This window comes from Rhinolophus sinicus, chromosome X, assembly GCF_036562045.2.
Source record: "Rhinolophus sinicus isolate RSC01 chromosome X, ASM3656204v1, whole genome shotgun sequence".
NCBI lineage: Eukaryota > Metazoa > Chordata > Mammalia > Chiroptera > Rhinolophidae > Rhinolophus > Rhinolophus sinicus.
Window position 1 is genome coordinate 39362803 of NC_133768.1, and position 17038 is coordinate 39379840.

General features: G+C 48.1%; 1 protein-coding gene across 1 annotated transcript; it reads left to right on the forward strand.

The window, feature by feature from the left end:
* The first annotated feature begins 9132 nt into the window (after window positions 1-9132).
* LOC141569575 (putative protein SSX6) lies at window positions 9133-15185 on the forward strand. The gene is made up of 7 exons (XM_074323295.1): window positions 9133-9149; window positions 9979-10114; window positions 10587-10701; window positions 11049-11147; window positions 12676-12725; window positions 14269-14407; window positions 15085-15185. Exons 1-7 carry the CDS (start codon window positions 9133-9135, stop codon window positions 15183-15185), a joined length of 657 nt encoding a protein of 218 aa, XP_074179396.1.
* Window positions 15186-17038: the final 1853 nt, after the last annotated feature.

Here is a 17038-nt window from a genome sequence, read left to right on the forward strand (position 1 = left end):
GCTCAGGAAGGATTCTCAGAACGTCTTCCTGAGAAAGAACCAAGGCTGAGTGAACAAAATTGCATGGGGAAGGTTCAGTATGGTTAGAGACCATTCATGTAAAACATGTAACATGCAAATTAAGACTATGTATACTTCGTGGATAATAAGTCAATGGCAAACGTATAAAAATCTGAAAGAGAAGAAAAGTCAGGAAATTCAGGAGTGAAGAAGTGGGGAGGGCAGGGATCGGTGAGTGATGCACAGACAACTTCACCTGTGACCTTTTCACAATGTTCTATCACATGTCAGATAAAGATCTCAGAGTGATCTCAACCAGATTTGGGATAATACTGAGATTTGGTTGGATGTGGTGGCACGGCACATGTTTTTCCAATATTATTCCCTGCAATTTTCTGTGCCTGTTAAAGATTTCTTAATATTAAACAGCTATAATTTTTTTTCTACACACTGTTGATGCAACACAAGACAGTGAAGAAAAATGTCATCGAAGGGTAAATCCACTAACTCTTCCCAGAGTCAATTTCATAATAGCGCATAAGAGTCAAAGAAGTATCTTAAAGACAAGGGGATTAAGGCATTCAGTAATGACTTTGAGCAGTTTCCCTGTGTTACCAAACCCGAATAGTCTACTCACCTTTAATTGATCCTGATTCCAAGTGTTCACCTTAGGACAGGGTTGGAAAGCACAACCCCACACACATCTTATCTGTTCATTTCTCATTGAGCTTAAGCAAAGTGGAGTGAAAAATAGGACGGATTCTAGCAATCGTTGCCCATGTGAACAGGGTGTTTACTCACTACAAAGGGGATGGGATGTGTTCAGTGGTCTTCCGCTCTGACAGCACAGTTGTTTGAAGGCAGGAGCAGAACGTTTGTACTGTCTCCAGTAAAACTACGACTCCCGAATTCAACAGGCCAGATTCCACAAGCTCCGCAAATTACTGTCCGGGAGTCCAGACTCAAGAGCTTGACTATCTGCAAAGCTTTTGACACTCCATGAGTGTTCTTATACCTGGAAACCTTCCCAAACCCCGTGATGAAATCACTCCTGGTTCATCACACACTTAACAGCTTCATTGAGGTATAACTGCAAGGCTATAAATTTCACCCAGTTTAATCTATGGTGATTTCTAGTTGCCATACGTCTTAAAGTGGATGGAGTTCACATTCCCAAGCAATCCACTTAATGCTTTAGGGGAACATGTAACAAATACGTAACGAACTAGGACAAAGCAGTGGTGTGGTTTAGTTCACATTTTATAAACCGTCGGACGGGAAGTTAGGGATTTCTGCCATAAATAAACGCATACGCCGTTATTACAGATAATTCAGAGGCCCGGTTCCAAATGACCCCTTGACACATAGTGGATCCATCCGGTCTGCTGCAGAATTCCCTGATACTTCGGGAGATTCTGTACGTTGCGAATAGTTGGCAACACAGGACAATTCTGCTTTATCACCTTCTTTTAGATGAAAATCCTCAGGCGGCTTCCGATGTGAAGTGGACAGAACACGAGAAGGCGAGTGTCTCCCAAATGAGAAGGACCACAAGGTTTTGGCCCTCCGTGGACGTGAACATGATAAGAGTGGGAGAAAATCGACGTTGGCCTGCACCTCACTGCCTCCCTTACTGGTGTCTCGATTATCACGCCACATGTGGCATCAGTAGCTTGATAATTAACAATTGTGATAGCTGATACTTCTTGTGACCTCGTAGTTATGCCACATATTACTTGGCACAATTCACATGCATTAATTCATTTCAACCTTATGACACCTCTGAGACATTGTTACTGCTGTTGTAGACAAATAATAATGGGAATATTAAAAATAATAATAATAATAATAATAACAACGATGTCACACTACAGAGCTGTTAAATAATTTGCCTGAGACCTAAGGGGCAGTGGTAGTAATCTGAACCAAAGCCCCAAAACAAACCATTTCCAAGCTCGTGAAGGCTTCATATGCTATTTAAGTTCAGGTCGTCTTCCTGGGGCTTTACCCTGGAGATGCTGCTGATGCTTCCCTTTACAGGCTCCCTCTGCAAGAGGAAGTACCGGTCCCCTGTGCTCTGTCACAGGGCCACTCTAAAGGGGCTTGGGAATGACTTGGGCACTAGGACCCTCAATACTGTGAGCTCACCCACCCTGGCCTTCAGGCATCTCTGAAGCATCACATCAGGCCAGGGTCCCCTAGGAGCTGCCTCAATGTGGATTGAATAAGTGATTCCACAATTGCAGATTGTACTTGTTGAGAGGGGAACGGGATCTGGGAGTTGGATTGTCAGTGTAGAGACCATTGAGGAGAAAGTACTCCTTTTTGACATTGCCACTTTTAAAGGGTTCAAAAGCTCAGAAAGTACTTGCACTTGGCCTGTTTTCTGTGTATTGTTCACTGTTTCCTAAACGAGGGAGCAGAATAAAGGTAACGTAATGATTGTCGGTCAAGACACAGCCTGAAACACGCAGAACTGATGCGGGAACCACGTCTTTATTTTCTCATTAAATGATCTTGCCAGGGTAGGGTATTATGTCCCAGCAAGCATACCTTCTTAATGTCTGCATTAATGTCTGTGAACGAACCTTTCCTCTTTCTCCCCATATTCGTGCCCGCACACCATTTTCCAGCAGTGTTTTGTCCCCTCTGTACACTTTAACACTTATTCTCCCAGCAGCAGTCTACTCTCTTATATGCAATGGCTTACATTTCATACACTCCCCTCCTTGCTTTCACAGACCCTGAGATGTCAGATTCTCAGAATGCTATTTCACCCCACAGCTGTCATACACGGCGCTCCCACTACCATGGGGGCTTGTGCTGTTTGCGAGAGTTCGGTCTGGAAAGAGCCTGAACACAAGTGTTCCAGTCCAACAAACACCCTTCCCTTAGGCCGTTCCTTTTCCTTCCAGCCTCCCATGTTCCTCACAACTGAGGTACAGGTTCTGTCGTGATCTCCCAGGGTCGCTGTGATCGTGCATTAAGGTACCGCACGTGAAGACAGTTTGTAAGCTTAAAGCACTAGACAACTGCCATTGACACTGCTCGTATGTGATTTTTACATGAAAAGGAGGTGCCCATGGAGCCGGCAAGGGAAGAAAACGATACGATGCCACCACCAATAACGCCTGCCTCGGAGCCGGCCCCGAAAAAGCTGTGTACCCCAGGAGAAGCGAGTGTGTCTGGTCAGGAGACTGAGAAGATGTCAGGTAAGAGGGAAACATCTGGAAACAACTCTGCCGTCTGGCCTGCAGTGGGGGATGGATCCAGGATGAGCCTGGGTCCAGACTGCGCGTAGGAGCTCACTCGGCTCCAGATAAGACATTAAAACATGACTTCCAAAGTCACAGGCTAAGCTGTCATCCATAGAAAGCCTTTGTCATGGGCAAGTCTTCTCAATTCTCTGAGCTCCCGATTTCTAATCCGTAAAATGGAAGGAATCATAGTTCACGAAATCTTTGAGCCATTTAACGAAATCTACGAAACCAGGTTTATGAAAGGTCCTCAGCAAATGCCCTCTGTAATAACCTGGGACCATCTCTGACTCAGAGTTCTACCCCCGGCCCTCAGCTCAATGTTTGGCACACAATATGCCCCTAAAAATATGTGCTGAAAATACAAGGTCTGCGTGAATGTGCTGGTAAGGAAGGAGTGTGGGAGTCTCATCCTGGCAGTGGGAGGAGCCAGAAGCTAAAAGTCCAAGTGACATTTGGTGTGTACTTGTGCGAATCTAACATCTCAGCCTGTCTGAGCCAGCGGATGTGGACAACAGACCACGTAGAAGGCCCGTGGGCACTTGGCTTAGAGGACGCATCTCATCTGACAAAACAGAGCCCAGCACTCCCCAAAACACCCATCCCCCACACACCAAATCTTTTCTACCACAGGACCCAGCAAAGTGAAGTCTAGTGTCTGGGCACACAGGCTGCGGGAAAGAAAGAGCCGAATTATATATGAAGAGATCAGTGACCCCGAGGAAGATGACTGAATCCGTAAGTGACACTTCAGTCCAAGCCACAGCCTTGGAAAACACACTGTCCTCATAGAACTGGAACCCGGACTGTCACTTCCTCCCCAAACCATTCATTTTTGGGACCTCAGGGGAGCAGCAATGAGGCTAAATGATGATACTTCCCCGCTTTCCACTCCTTACTCTGTATATACAGGGCTTTTCCCCACACAGGATGCCCAGGTGTCCCACACCCCCTGTCAGCATCCGATGTGTAGGCCACACTCTCCTCTAACCTGGGGACTCATAAGATCGTGAGGTAGGGTGGAATCAGAGAGTTCACGGCCCTGCGGGTCTCGATGGGAGCCTGGGGATTGATGGTTCAGGTCATGGCAGCTCACTGCCACTCACTGTCCTCCTCTCTCCTTGCCTCCACCTCAGGGATGTGACACGAGCCCACCATATAAAGAAGAATCTGGTGGCATTGCATGAACATGTGCAAGTCTGTGAACCTCTGGCCTCAGGCCTAGAGCCAGTGAAAGAAAAGTTCACCACCGTGAAACGCTAAGCACGATGCTTCTTACTGTGCGTCTAATATTCTGTCAGGTGTTCGTGTTTCGTTGATGACCAACACTTATCCCTAAGGCCTATTTCTGCCTATGTGTCCAGGCACTTACCTCAGGAAACAAGTATTTTCAGGTGTCTCTGCACAGAAGAGCACTACTTTCCATCTTCCCAGGGCAGTTGTGGGAGACTGATTCCAGACGTTTTTATCTCTGCACTTACGGGCGCACTTTCTATCTCTCTCCATCTGTCTCGCTCTGTCTCTGTCTCTGTTTCTCTCTCTCTCTCTCTCTCTCTCTCTCTCTCTCTCTCTCTCTCTCATACACATACACACACATGCACACACACGCGCACACATACACACACACACACACACACACACCCCACACATCCCACAAAAACAAACATAAAACAAAGACAGACACTCACAGACGGTACAACTTTGAACACATCCGACCTGCATTCAGCGTGTGATGGACATGTACCCCTCATCCTGTTCCTTGTGCGGCAGCTGTTCCCTGGCACAGTACCCTGTTCTGATGCTCTGTGTCAGTCGTTGGCAGTTAATAAACACAATTTTTGCCAGTTCTTTCTTCCTCTCATTGTTGTGCAAACAACCCTGTGCACACGTGTAAGTGTTTCGTGTGCACACATTCCAGGAAGTGCAAGTGCTACGTCAAAGGGCTCCTGCATTCAACAAACACCTAATGGGCATGTGCTGTGCACTGTGTGCTGTTCCTGCTGCTGCAGAGATGTCAGAACCTACAGGGACAAATGTCTTTGCCCACGTGGACTTGACATTGCAGTGGGGATGTTTCCGGGTTTTATTCGATGGATTCATTGTATCCCAATTAGAGGGCAGGGTTCTGCGAGTGGTGAGACGCTTTCCCTTTACTCCCTGTCAGATTTTCCCGGTCAGGGGCTTGAATGGTCCATTGGGGACTGTGTGGGAGGAGACAGATGCTCTGGGTCTGCTCTAATCTCAGGGGAGGTGATGGGAGCCCTCCTCCAGGGGCGCCCGTGCAGAGAGGCAGAGGCTGGGTCCTGGTGGTAGTGGGGGTAACAGAGGATACTGACGCGCAGGGGGGATGGAAGAGGGGCGGGCATCCAGGCAAGAGAGGTCCAGGGCCCAGTGTGGCCCACCATAGCCGTCGAAGGGAAGGGCTCGGGAAGGAGGATATGAGAGTGCAGCTCATCCGGGGCAGAGGTGCCCCATAACTGTGAGCACACCCTGCCGGGCACTGCAGGAGACAGGACTGCTGCCTGGGTCAGCGAGGCAGCGGCTCTACCTGTGCCTGGGGAGAACCAAGTTCTACTTTACCCCAATATACTTCTGCATTCCTCACATTTATTCTGCTGCTGATGGACGTCGTGGAAATTCTAAACCACTAGAGAATTACCCAAAAGAGAGCCTGAGGGAGTTGATTTTCTATTCTCCAAAGGAAGTTGGGACCCACAGACTGGATCCCCAGTACGGGAGACAGATGCAGGGAAGGGTGACTTGCTGAGACTCCAGGTCTCGCCAGGGAACGTTTCTCCTTAGGTTCCATGGGCAGATAGAGTGTCCTTCCTTCCTTCTCCTCCATGTGACAAGCAGAGAGTCGATGTTTGCGCCCAACCCCAGTAATCAGCAGTACATTGCACCCCTGAGTTCATGACACCACTATTTGCAATAAGCAAGATATGGAAGTAACCCAAGTGTCCATCAATAGACGTACAGATGAAGAAGTGACATATGTATGTATAAACACACACACACACACACACACACACACACACATATATATATATCTGGTTATGTATATGTATGTTTTCAATGGAATATCAGTCGGCCATAAAAAGAAATGAAATCGTGCGATTTGCAACATCTATGCACCTGGAGGGTATTATGCTAAGTGAAATAAGTCACACAGAGTAAAGCAAGTACCGTATGATTTCATTCAAACATGAAATTTGAAATATAACAAAACACTGACTAAACAAAAGAGAAGCAAACACATACATACGGAGAACCCATCGATGGTTCACAGCTGGGAGTGGAGTTGGCAGCTTGGGTGAAAAAGATGAAGGATTTAAGAAATCCAAATTGCCAGGCAGAAAATGAGTCACAGGGATGGAAAGTGCAGCATAGGGAATAGAGTCAGTAATATTGTCATAAATATGTATAATGTCAGATGGCTACTAGAGTTTGCGGGTTGATCGCTTCATAATTCACATAAATGTCTAATCACTACGTTGTACACCTGAAACTCACATAACGTCAACGGTAATTTAAAAAAGTAAAGATTTTGGGGCCGGCCCGGTGGCTCAGGCCGTTGGAGCTCCGAGCTCCTAACTCCGAATCGAACCGATTCCCACATGGGCCAGTGGGCTCAACCACAAGGATGCCGGTTCAACTCCTCGAGTACCACAAAGGATGGTGGGCTCTGCCCCCTGCAACTAAGATTGAACACGACACCTTGAACTGAGCTCGCCCCGGATGGCTCAGTTGGTTGGAGCACGGGCTCTCAACGACAAGGTTGCCAGTTCGATTCCTGCAGTCCCAAGGGATGTTGGGCAGCGACCCCTGCAACTAAGATTGAGCACGGCACCTTGAGCTGAGCTGCCGCTGAGCTCCCAGGCCGGCTCAGTTGGTTGGAGCACGTCCTCTCAAACACAAGGTTGCCGGTTCCATTCCTCCACTCCCGAGGGATGGTGGGCTGCGCCCCTGCAGCTAGCAACCACACTCGGAGCTGAGCTGTGCCCTCCACAACTAAGACTGAAAGGACAACAATTTGAAGCTGAACGGCACCCTCCACAACTAAGATTGAAAGGACAACAACTTGACTGGGAAAAAGTCCTGGAAGTACACGCTATTCCCCAATAAAGTCCTGTTCTCCTTCCCAAATAAAGTCTTTAAAAAAAAATTAAAGATTTTAGAAATTAAGAAAATAAAATTTTCAATGGGGAATATCGGGAACAGTGTGTTTCTCCGGGTCCCATCAACTGCAATTTGTTGTCCTTCAATGTGCTTGTGGAGGATGCAGCTCACTGGCCCATATGGGAATCGAACCGGCAACCCTCTTGTTCACGGCTCCCATTCTCAGCAACTGAGCCATCCGGGGGCCCCTAGAAATTTTTTGTAAAACCATCTTTCCTCGATTGATTATAGCTGATTGCAAATGCCCGTAATATCAATGAAAGGATCCTTTTGATGTACATTAAGAGACGTAACTTCCGATAGGGTACGTAGTGGACCCTGCAGAATTAACCGGTAATCCCTGTGGAAGTCTAAAGGACACTTGTGATATGTCAAGAACACATCACAGACTGTTCTTTTCTCTGAGGTGGCCACATCCAAGGCCTAGACGCATAGTTACTCAGCCTGTGTGAGAATTCCTCCTCCCTGAGAAACACACATGCAAGATTGAAAAGTCGATCGATGACTACAGATGTTATTAATTGAAATCATTGTTAAGGGAATAAATGGGAGGTTTTGCAAAGGTGTGCCAACCAATGCATCCGGTTATGGATATTGTCGCTTTATGGGCATCTGGCAGATTTAGGCACAGTATTGTACTAAACAGGTACTAATTATTAAAAACATTATGTCTTTGAATAAAATAGAATCACAGCTGCCTTTCCAGTCAGTGGTGTGCAGAGAAAGAACGCATCCCACAATTCACGACAGGAGATTATACTCCCTGTAATGGGGGGAAAAAAGTTATTGGAAGACAGTGGCAAAGGAAACAACCATATATGCTCCACCTCTCCCACTGTAGGCCAACACAAGCAAGCCATTTCAACATTTTCCATGTTATGTGGCTTTACTTTTCACAGGTATTAACCTGAGATATTTGTTATCACTTGTATCATAACAGTCATGCTCACGAGGAGGCAATTGCCACCGTCTACTTAGCTGCACTACGCTCTCTGGGGTGAATGGATTTATCCCAGACACAGTAACGAGGGCCTTAGACTAAGGGGTGGCGAAGGAATAAAAACACAGCTTAAAATTTTGAAGTAACCACAGAGGTTCTAGGACTTCCCAGGAAAGACCTCCAACTGAGGAAGTAGGAGACAGATCGGAAGCATAGGAGATGGCGTCCCGCAGCGCATATTCCACCTATTAAACTAAACACGAAACACACAGCACACGGTGGGAACACAAGCGAACGAAAAGGGAACCTGTGAGCATGCGTGCTGAGGGAACTCAGACAATGGGAGTGGCCAGTTGTGGCGGAGGAAAACTTTGCTTGGAGTGAGCGGGCAAATCGTTGTCTCCACCCACTGGGAAGGCGTTCCTGGCTCTGGAGCCTGGGTGGTGACGCACCCCACTCCTGCCTCAAAGTCCCTGTGCTATCCTGACTTGCAGTGGGCCAAATCCACTTCACTAACTGTTCCGCGTGGTCGAAGGATCCTGGGTAACTGAATAGCGGGTATTCATCTCTGCGGGGACCGACCCCTCACAGACGCCTCACTTCTGAGGTAGGTTTTTCTTCTCTGAGGGTCACCCGGGACAGGTGAAGGTGGGGTGGCAGGCGGAAGAGCTGGGAGCCTCTGGCGATTGTTACTCAAGCGGTAGAGTCTCGGCTGTGCCTCCTGATAGTTCTTCAGATCCATAGGCTTGAGGGACGATGGAAAGCCTTTCGGGGTAATCTCTTTCGGGCAGACGTAAAACTAAAATATCGTCAGGCTCCAAGACTCCCTACTTGCTCGACCTCAGCCTGAGAAATTCCAAATCAGCTGGACACCCCTAATATTCCTCCAGCAGAAATGCCACGTCTACTCCGCGATCCCTTTATTGCCTCCATGGGCATAGAGTGGCAACATTTGTGCCATCTGAAACCCCGAAATATCCTCTACTGAGAGACTCCCTATGGCCTCAGCTTGGGGAGCACTGGTTTGCTGCACTCAGCAAACCATTCTCAGCTAGGTTCAGGCCTGGACATGCAGCCTCAGAGATTCCCCTCTTTTTCACTCTCATAATTTTCAAATAACCAAGAAATAGCCTCTACATCCACTCATATTACTGACCCTCATTTCTGTTCGGCAGAATAGAACCCCAGGACCCCTGCCGGGAAATGCAGAGCGTATGAACTCTGGGACTTTGCTCCCCCCGCCTTCTGGACTCAAAACATCCCCCTTCACAAAATCACATTCTCACGGGCCTGCATCCCCTACAAGTGTTTTCACGTCTGTCCTTCCGGATAAGCCAAAGCCCAGCAGAACGTGTACAAAGAATAGGAACCAACACATTGCAAAGACGCGAGGCTGCTATGATCACGGCCCCCGTAAACCTGCCATCCTAATCCATACTTGGGTCTGAGACTTGCGGCCCCTCAGTTCTCATCTGACATCCCCCACGTCCTTCCTCGTGGAAAGATAAGCCAAGGATGGGGAAAAGCAGAACCTTGATTCCCGTTGACAGTCTGAGCGTGGCCATTGCTCAGCGCTTTCTCCCCCTGCCTTCTGACACACAGGATCCTTGGCCTCGGGACTGGAGAGACTCGGGCTGTGTCCCTGAGACATCGCACCGTTCCCAGCGCCATGGACAGAGACAGCTCCTTTGAAGAGAGCCACAGTGAGGATGCCCAGAAATCAGAGGAGGAATATGAGGTGAGGTGATGTGGAGGGGACAGCGGAGTGGTCCACGGGACAGTGCAGGCTGATGAGTTTTCTGCCAAGGTGAGGTCCCAGGCAGTGGGGTTAAGGAGCAGGCTTTCGGCGGGAGCTCCAGGGCCTCGGGGACTTCCCACCAGTCTGACAACTCGCACACCATCCCTGGAGACAACACGGTCTGTGACTTGCACTACATGTGCTGACTCTGGGTCCCTTCCGGAAGGTGAGAGGAAAGCCCTCCACCGGCAATGAAGCACCCCTGCATGCCAGGGGAGAGGCTAAGGCACGTTAGTTACCCTTGCTCTCTCAGTTAGCCATGCCATCGACCAGGAGGAATTCCTGTCTCCAGTTCACAGATCCAACACACAGGTCCTGCCCTGGAGGAGAAGGTCGGGCTCAATGTCACGCGTTTTACCTGAGCTGCTGTCTATTTTGCAAGAAATTTTCTGTTTGTTTGCTTGCTTGCTAGGACTTCGATGATATTTCCAAATACTTTTCTAAGAAAGAATGGGCAAAGCTGGGAGACTTACAGAAAAGAACCTATTTGTACATGAAGAGAAACTACGACTACATGACTCTTCTGGGTAACAGAAAGTTCTGGGACCAGACAGGCCTGGCAACACATGACCAATGCTCTTTCTGCGTGCATGCCGGGCTTCTTCTAAGGCTGCAGCGAGTGTCCCCTGCTCTCCTTTTGTGCGGGGAGAAACGCCAGGGCAGCTGCTGGGCCTCCTGCGCTTTTCTATCCTGTACTGGGCTGAGGGCGGGAAGTGTCCATGGAGATACTCAGACCTGAATCCTGCACACTTCTTTCTGTCTGTCCCTTATTCGCATCCCACCGACTGAGGAGTTTTACTGTCACTGCTGCCTGTCAGCATCCTCTCTTCCTGTCACCTTTTCTCCTAAAGAACATATATTTTGCTTCTTCTAGGTCTCAATACCAACCGCCCATATTTCATGCGTTCTCCTAATCAGTCTAGAAATGCTCCTGAGAGTGATTATGATGGAGATCAAAGTCCCGGGAATCAGGGTGAGTGAGCGGAAGGGCCTGGGAAGGGTCTCCTGAAGCCTGAATGCTTCAGGGTCCAGCTGCTCAGGAAGGATTCTCAGAACTTCTTCCTGAGAAAGAACCAAGGCTGAGTGAACAAAATTGCATGGGGAAAGTTCAGTACGGTTTGAGACCATTCATGTAAAACATTAACGTGCAAATTAAGACTATATGTATTTTATGGTTAATAAGTACATGGTAAATGCATAGAAATCTGAATGAGAAGAAAAGTCATGAAATTCAGGAGTGAAGAAGTGGGGAGGGCAGGGATCGGTGAGTGATGCACAGACAACTTCACCTGTGACTTTTTTAGAATGTTCTGTCACATGTAAAATTTAGATCTCAGAGCGATCTGAAGCAGAATGGGCTAACAATGAGATTTGATTGGACGTGATGGCACTGCACTCGTATTTCCAGTATTATTCCCCGCAATTTTCTGTACCTTTTAACGATTTCTTAATATAAAACAGCTATAATTTTTTTCTACATACTATTGATGAAACACAAGATAGCTAAGAGAAAAGTCATCCAAGTGTAAATCCACTATTTCCAGAGTCAATTTCATACTCGCGCATAAGAATCACATGAGTATCTTAAGAGTCACGGGGATTAAGGCATTCAGTAATGACTTTGAGCAGTTTCCCTGTGTTACCAAACCCGAATAGTCTACTCACCTTTAATTGATCCTGATTCCAAGTGTTCACCTTAGGACAGGGTTGGAAAGCACAACCCCACACACACACCTTATCTGTTCATTTCTCATTGAGCTTAAGCAAAGTGGAGTGAAAAATAGGACGGATTCTAGAAATCGTTGACCATGTGAACAGTGTGTTTACCTACTACAAAGGGGATGGGATGTGTTCAGTGGTCTTCCGCTCTGACAGCACAGTTGTTTGAAGGCAGGAGCAGGACGTTTGTACTGTCTCCAGTAAAACTACGACTCCAGAATTCAACAGGCCAGATTCCACAAGCTCCGCAAATTACTGTCCGGGAGTTCAGACTCAAGTGCTTGACTATCTGCAAAGCTTTTGACGTCTGTGAGTGTTCTTATGCTGGAAACCTCCCCAGATCCCTGGATGAAATCACTCCTGGTTCAGCACACACTTAACAGCTTCATTGAGGTATAACTGCAAGGCTATAAATTTCACCCAGTTTAATCTATGGTGATTTCTAGTTGCCATACGTCTTAAAGTGGATAGAGTTCACATTCCCAAGCAATTCACTTAATGCTTTAGGGGAACATGTAACAAATACGTAACGAACTAGGACAAAGCAGTGGTGTGGTTTAGTTCACATTTTATAAACCGTCGGACGGGAAGTTAGGGATTTCTGCCATAAATAAACGCATACGCCGTTATTACAGATAATTCAGAGGCCCGGTTCCAAATAACCCCTTGACACATAGTGGATCCATCCGGTCTGCTGCAGAATTCCCTGATACTTCGGGAGATTCTGTACGTTGCGAATAGTTGGCAACACAGGACAATTCTGCTTTATCACCTTCTTTTAGATGAAAATCCTCAGGCAGCTTCCGATGTGAAGTGGACAGAACCCGAGAAGGTGAGTGTCTCCCAAATGAGAAGGACCACAAGGTTTTGGCCCTCCGTGGATGTGAACATGATAAGAGTGGGAGAAAATCGACGTTGGCCTGCACCTCACTGCCTCCCTTACTGGTGTCTCGATTATCACGCCACATGTGGCATCAGTGCTTGATAATTAACAATTGTGATCGCTGATACTTCTTGTGACCTCGTAGTTGTGCCAAATATTATTTGGCACAATTCACATGCATTAATTCATTTCAACCTTATGACACCTCTGAGACATTGTTACTGCTGTTGTAGACAAATAATAATGGGAATATTAGAAATAATAATAATAATAACAACGATGTCACACTACAGAGCTGTTAAATAATTTGCCTGAGACCTAAGGGGCAGTGGTAGTAATCTGAACCAAAGCCCCAAAACAAACCATTTCCAAGCTCGTGAAGGCTTCATATGCTATTTAAGTTCAGGTCGTCTTCCTGGGGCTTTACCCTGGAGATGCTGCTGATGCTTCCCTTTACAGGCTCCCTCTGCAAGAGGAAGTACCGGTCCCCTGTGCTCTGTCACAGGGCCACTCTAAAGGGGCCTGGGAATGACTTGGGCACTAGGACCCTCAATACTGTGAGCTCACCCACCCTGGCCTTCAGGCATCTCTGAAGCATCACATCAGGCCAGGGTCCCCTGAGAGCTGCCTCAATGTGGATTGAATAAGTGATTCCACAATTGCAGATTGTACTTGTTGAGAGGGGAACGGGATCTGGGAGTTGGATTGTCAGTGTAGAGACCATTGAGGAGAAAGTACTCCTTTTTGACATTGCCACTTTTAAAGGGTTCAAAAGCTCAGAAAGTACTTGCACTTGGCCTGTTTTCTGTGTATTGTTCACTGTTTCCTAAACGAGGGAGCAGAATAAAGGTAACGTAATGATTGTCGGTCAAGACACAGCCTGAAACACGCAGAACTGACGCGGGAACCACGTCTTTATTTTCTCATTAAATGATCTTGCCAGGGTAGGGTATTATGTCCCAGCAAGCATACCTTCTTAATGTCTGCATTAATGTCTGTGAACGAACCTTTCCTCTTTCTCCCCATATTCGTGCCCGCACACCATTTTCCAGCAGTGTTTTGTCCCCTCTGTACACTTTAACACTTATTCTCCCAGCAGCAGTCTACTCTCTTATATGCAATGGCTTACATTTCATACACTCCCCTCCTTGCTTTCACAGACCCTGAGATGTCAGATTCTCAGAATGCTATTTCACCCCACAGCTGTCATACACGGCGCTCCCACTACCATGGGGGCTTATGCTGTTTGCGAGAGTTCAGTCTGGAAAGAGCCTGAACACAAGTGTTCCAGTCCAACAAACACCCTTCCCTTAGGCCGTTCCTTTTCCTTCCAGCCTCCCATGTTCCTCACAACTGAGGTACAGGTTCTGTCGTGATCTCCCAGGGTCGCTGTGATCGTGCATTAAGGTACCGCACGTGAAGACAGTTTGTAAGCTTAAAGCACTAGACAACTGCCATTGACACTGCTCGTATGTGATTTTTACATGAAAAGGAGGTGCCCATGGAGCCGGCAAGGGAAGAAAACGATACGATGCCACCACCAGTAACGCCTGCCTCGGAGCCGGCCCCGAAAAAGCTGTGTACCCCAGGAGAAGTGAGTGTGTCTGGTCAGGAGACTGAGAAGATGTCAGGTAAGAGGGAAACATCTGGAAACAACTCTGCCGTCTGGCCTGCAGTGGGGGATGGATCCAGGATGAGCCTGGGTCCAGATTGCGCGTAGAGCTCACTCGGCTCCAGATAAGACATTAAAACATGACTTCCAAAGTCACAGGCTAAGCTGTCATCCATAGAAAGCCTTTGTCATGGGCAAGTCTTCTCAATTCTCTGAGCTCCCGATTCCTAGTCCATAAAGTGGAAACAATCATAGTTCATAAAATGTTTTAGCAATTTAACGAAATCTACAAAACTAGGCATTATGAAAGGTGCTCAGGTAATACCATCTGTAATAACCTGGGACCATATCTTACTCAGAGTTTATCCCCAGCCCTCAGCTCAATGTGTGACACACAATATGCCCCTAAAAATATGTGCTGAAAGTACAAGGTCTGCGTGAATGTGCTGGTAAGGAAGGAGTGTGGGAGTCTCATCCTAGCAGTGGGAGGAGCCAGAAGCTAAAAGTCCAAGTGACATTTGGTGTGTACTTGTGCGAATCTAACATCTCAGCCTGTCTGAGCCAGCGGATGTGGACAACAGACCACGTAGAAGGCCCGTGGGCACTTGGCCTAAAGGATGCATCTCATCTGATAAAACAGAGCCCAGCACTCCCAAAGACACCCATCCCCCACACACCAAATCTTTTCCACCACAGGACCCAGCAAAGTGAAGTCTAGTGTCTGGGCACACAGGCTGCGGGAAAGAAAGAGCCGAATTATATATGAAGAGATCAGTGACCCCGAGGAAGATGACTGAATCCGTAAGTGACACTTCAGTCCAAGCCACAGCCTTGGGAAACACACTGTCCTCATAGAACTGGAACCCGAACTGTCACTTCCTCCCCAAACCATTCATTTTTGGGACCTCAGGGGAGCAGCAATGAGGCTAAATGATGATACTTCCCCGCTTTCCACTCCTTACCCTGTATATACAGGGCTTTTCCCCACACAGGATGCCCAGGTGTCCCACACCCCCTGTCAGCATCCGATGTGTAGGCCACACTCTCCTCTAACCTGGGGACTCATAAGATCGTGAGGTAGGGTGGAATCAGAGAGTTCACGGCCCTGCGGGTCTCGATGGGAGCCTGGGGATTGATGGTTCAGGTCATGGCAGCTCACTGCCACTCACTGTCCTCCTCTCTCCTTGCCTCCACCTCAGGGATGTGACACGAGCCCACCATATGAAGAAGAACCTGGTGGCATTGCATGAACATGTGCAAGTCTGTGAACCTCTGGCCTCAGGCCTAGAGCCAGTGAAAGAAAAGTTCACCACCGTGAAACGCTAAGCACGATGCTTCTTACTGTGCGTCTAATATTCTGTCAGGTGTTCGTGTTTCGTTGATGACCAACACTTATCCCTAAGGCCTATTTCTGCCTATGTGTCCAGGCACTTACCTCAGGAAACAAGTATTTTCAGGTGTCTCTGCACAGAAGAGCACTACTTTCCATCTCCCCAGGGCAGTTGTGGGAGACTGATTCCAGACGTTTTTATCTCTGCACTTACGGGCGCACTTTCTATCTCTCTCCATCTGTCTCGCTCTGTCTCTGTCTCTGTTTCTCTCTCTCTCTCTCTCTCTCTCTCTCTCTCATTCACATACACACACACACGCACACACACGCGCACACATATATACACACACACACACACACACACCCCACACATCCCACAAAAACAAACATAAAACAAAGACAGACACTCACAGACGGTACAACTTTGAACACATCCGACCTGCATTCAGCGTGTGATGGACATGTACCCCTCATCCTGTTCCTTGTGCGGCAGCTGTTCCCTGGCACAGTACCCTGTTCTGATGCTCTGTGTCAGACGTTGGCAGTTAATAAACACAATTTTTGCCAGTTCTTTCTTCCTCTCATTGTTGTGCAAACAACCCTGTGCACACGTGTAAGTGTTTCGTGTGCACACATTCCAGGAAGTGCAAGTGCTACGTCAAAGGGCTCCTGCATTCAACAAACACCTAATGGGCATGTGCTGTGCACTGTGTGCTGTTCCTGCTGCTGCAGAGACGTCAGAACCTACAGGGACAAATGTCTTTGCCCACGTGGACTTGACATTGCAGTGGGGGATGTTTCCGGTTTTATTCGATGGATTCATTGTATCCCAATTAGAGGGCAGGGTTCTGCGAGTGGTGAGACGCTTTCCCTTTACTCCCTGTCAGATTTTCCCGGTCAGGGGCTTGAATGGTCCATTGGGGACTGTGTGGGAGGAGACAGATGCTCTGGGTCTGCTCTAATCTCAGGGGAGGTGATGGGAGCCCTCCTCCAGGGGCGCCCGTGCAGAGAGGCAGAGGCTGGGTCCTGGTGGTAGTGGGGGTAACAGAGGATACTGACGCGCAGGGGGGATGGAAGAGGGGCGGGCATCCAGGCAAGGGAGGTCCAGGGCCCAGTGTGGCCCACCATAGCCGTCGAAGGGAAGGGCTCCGGGAAGGAGGATATGAGAGTGCAGCTCATCCGGGGGCAGAGGTGCCCCATAACTGTGAGCACACCCTGCCGGGCACTGCAGGGAGACAGGACTGCTGCCTGGGTCAGCGAGGCAGCGGCTCTACCTGTGCCTGGGGAGAACCAAGTTCTACTTTACCCCAATATACTTCT

Excerpts from the sequence above, each read along its gene's own strand:
- LOC141569575 (XM_074323295.1), top strand. Across the intron at positions 10,702-11,048 it reads CGACTACATGACTCTTCTGG|GTCTCAATACCAACCGCCCA; the intron begins GTAACAGAAAGT and ends TGCTTCTTCTAG. Across the intron at positions 11,148-12,675 it reads TCAAAGTCCCGGGAATCAGG|ATGAAAATCCTCAGGCAGCT; the intron begins GTGAGTGAGCGG and ends ACCTTCTTTTAG.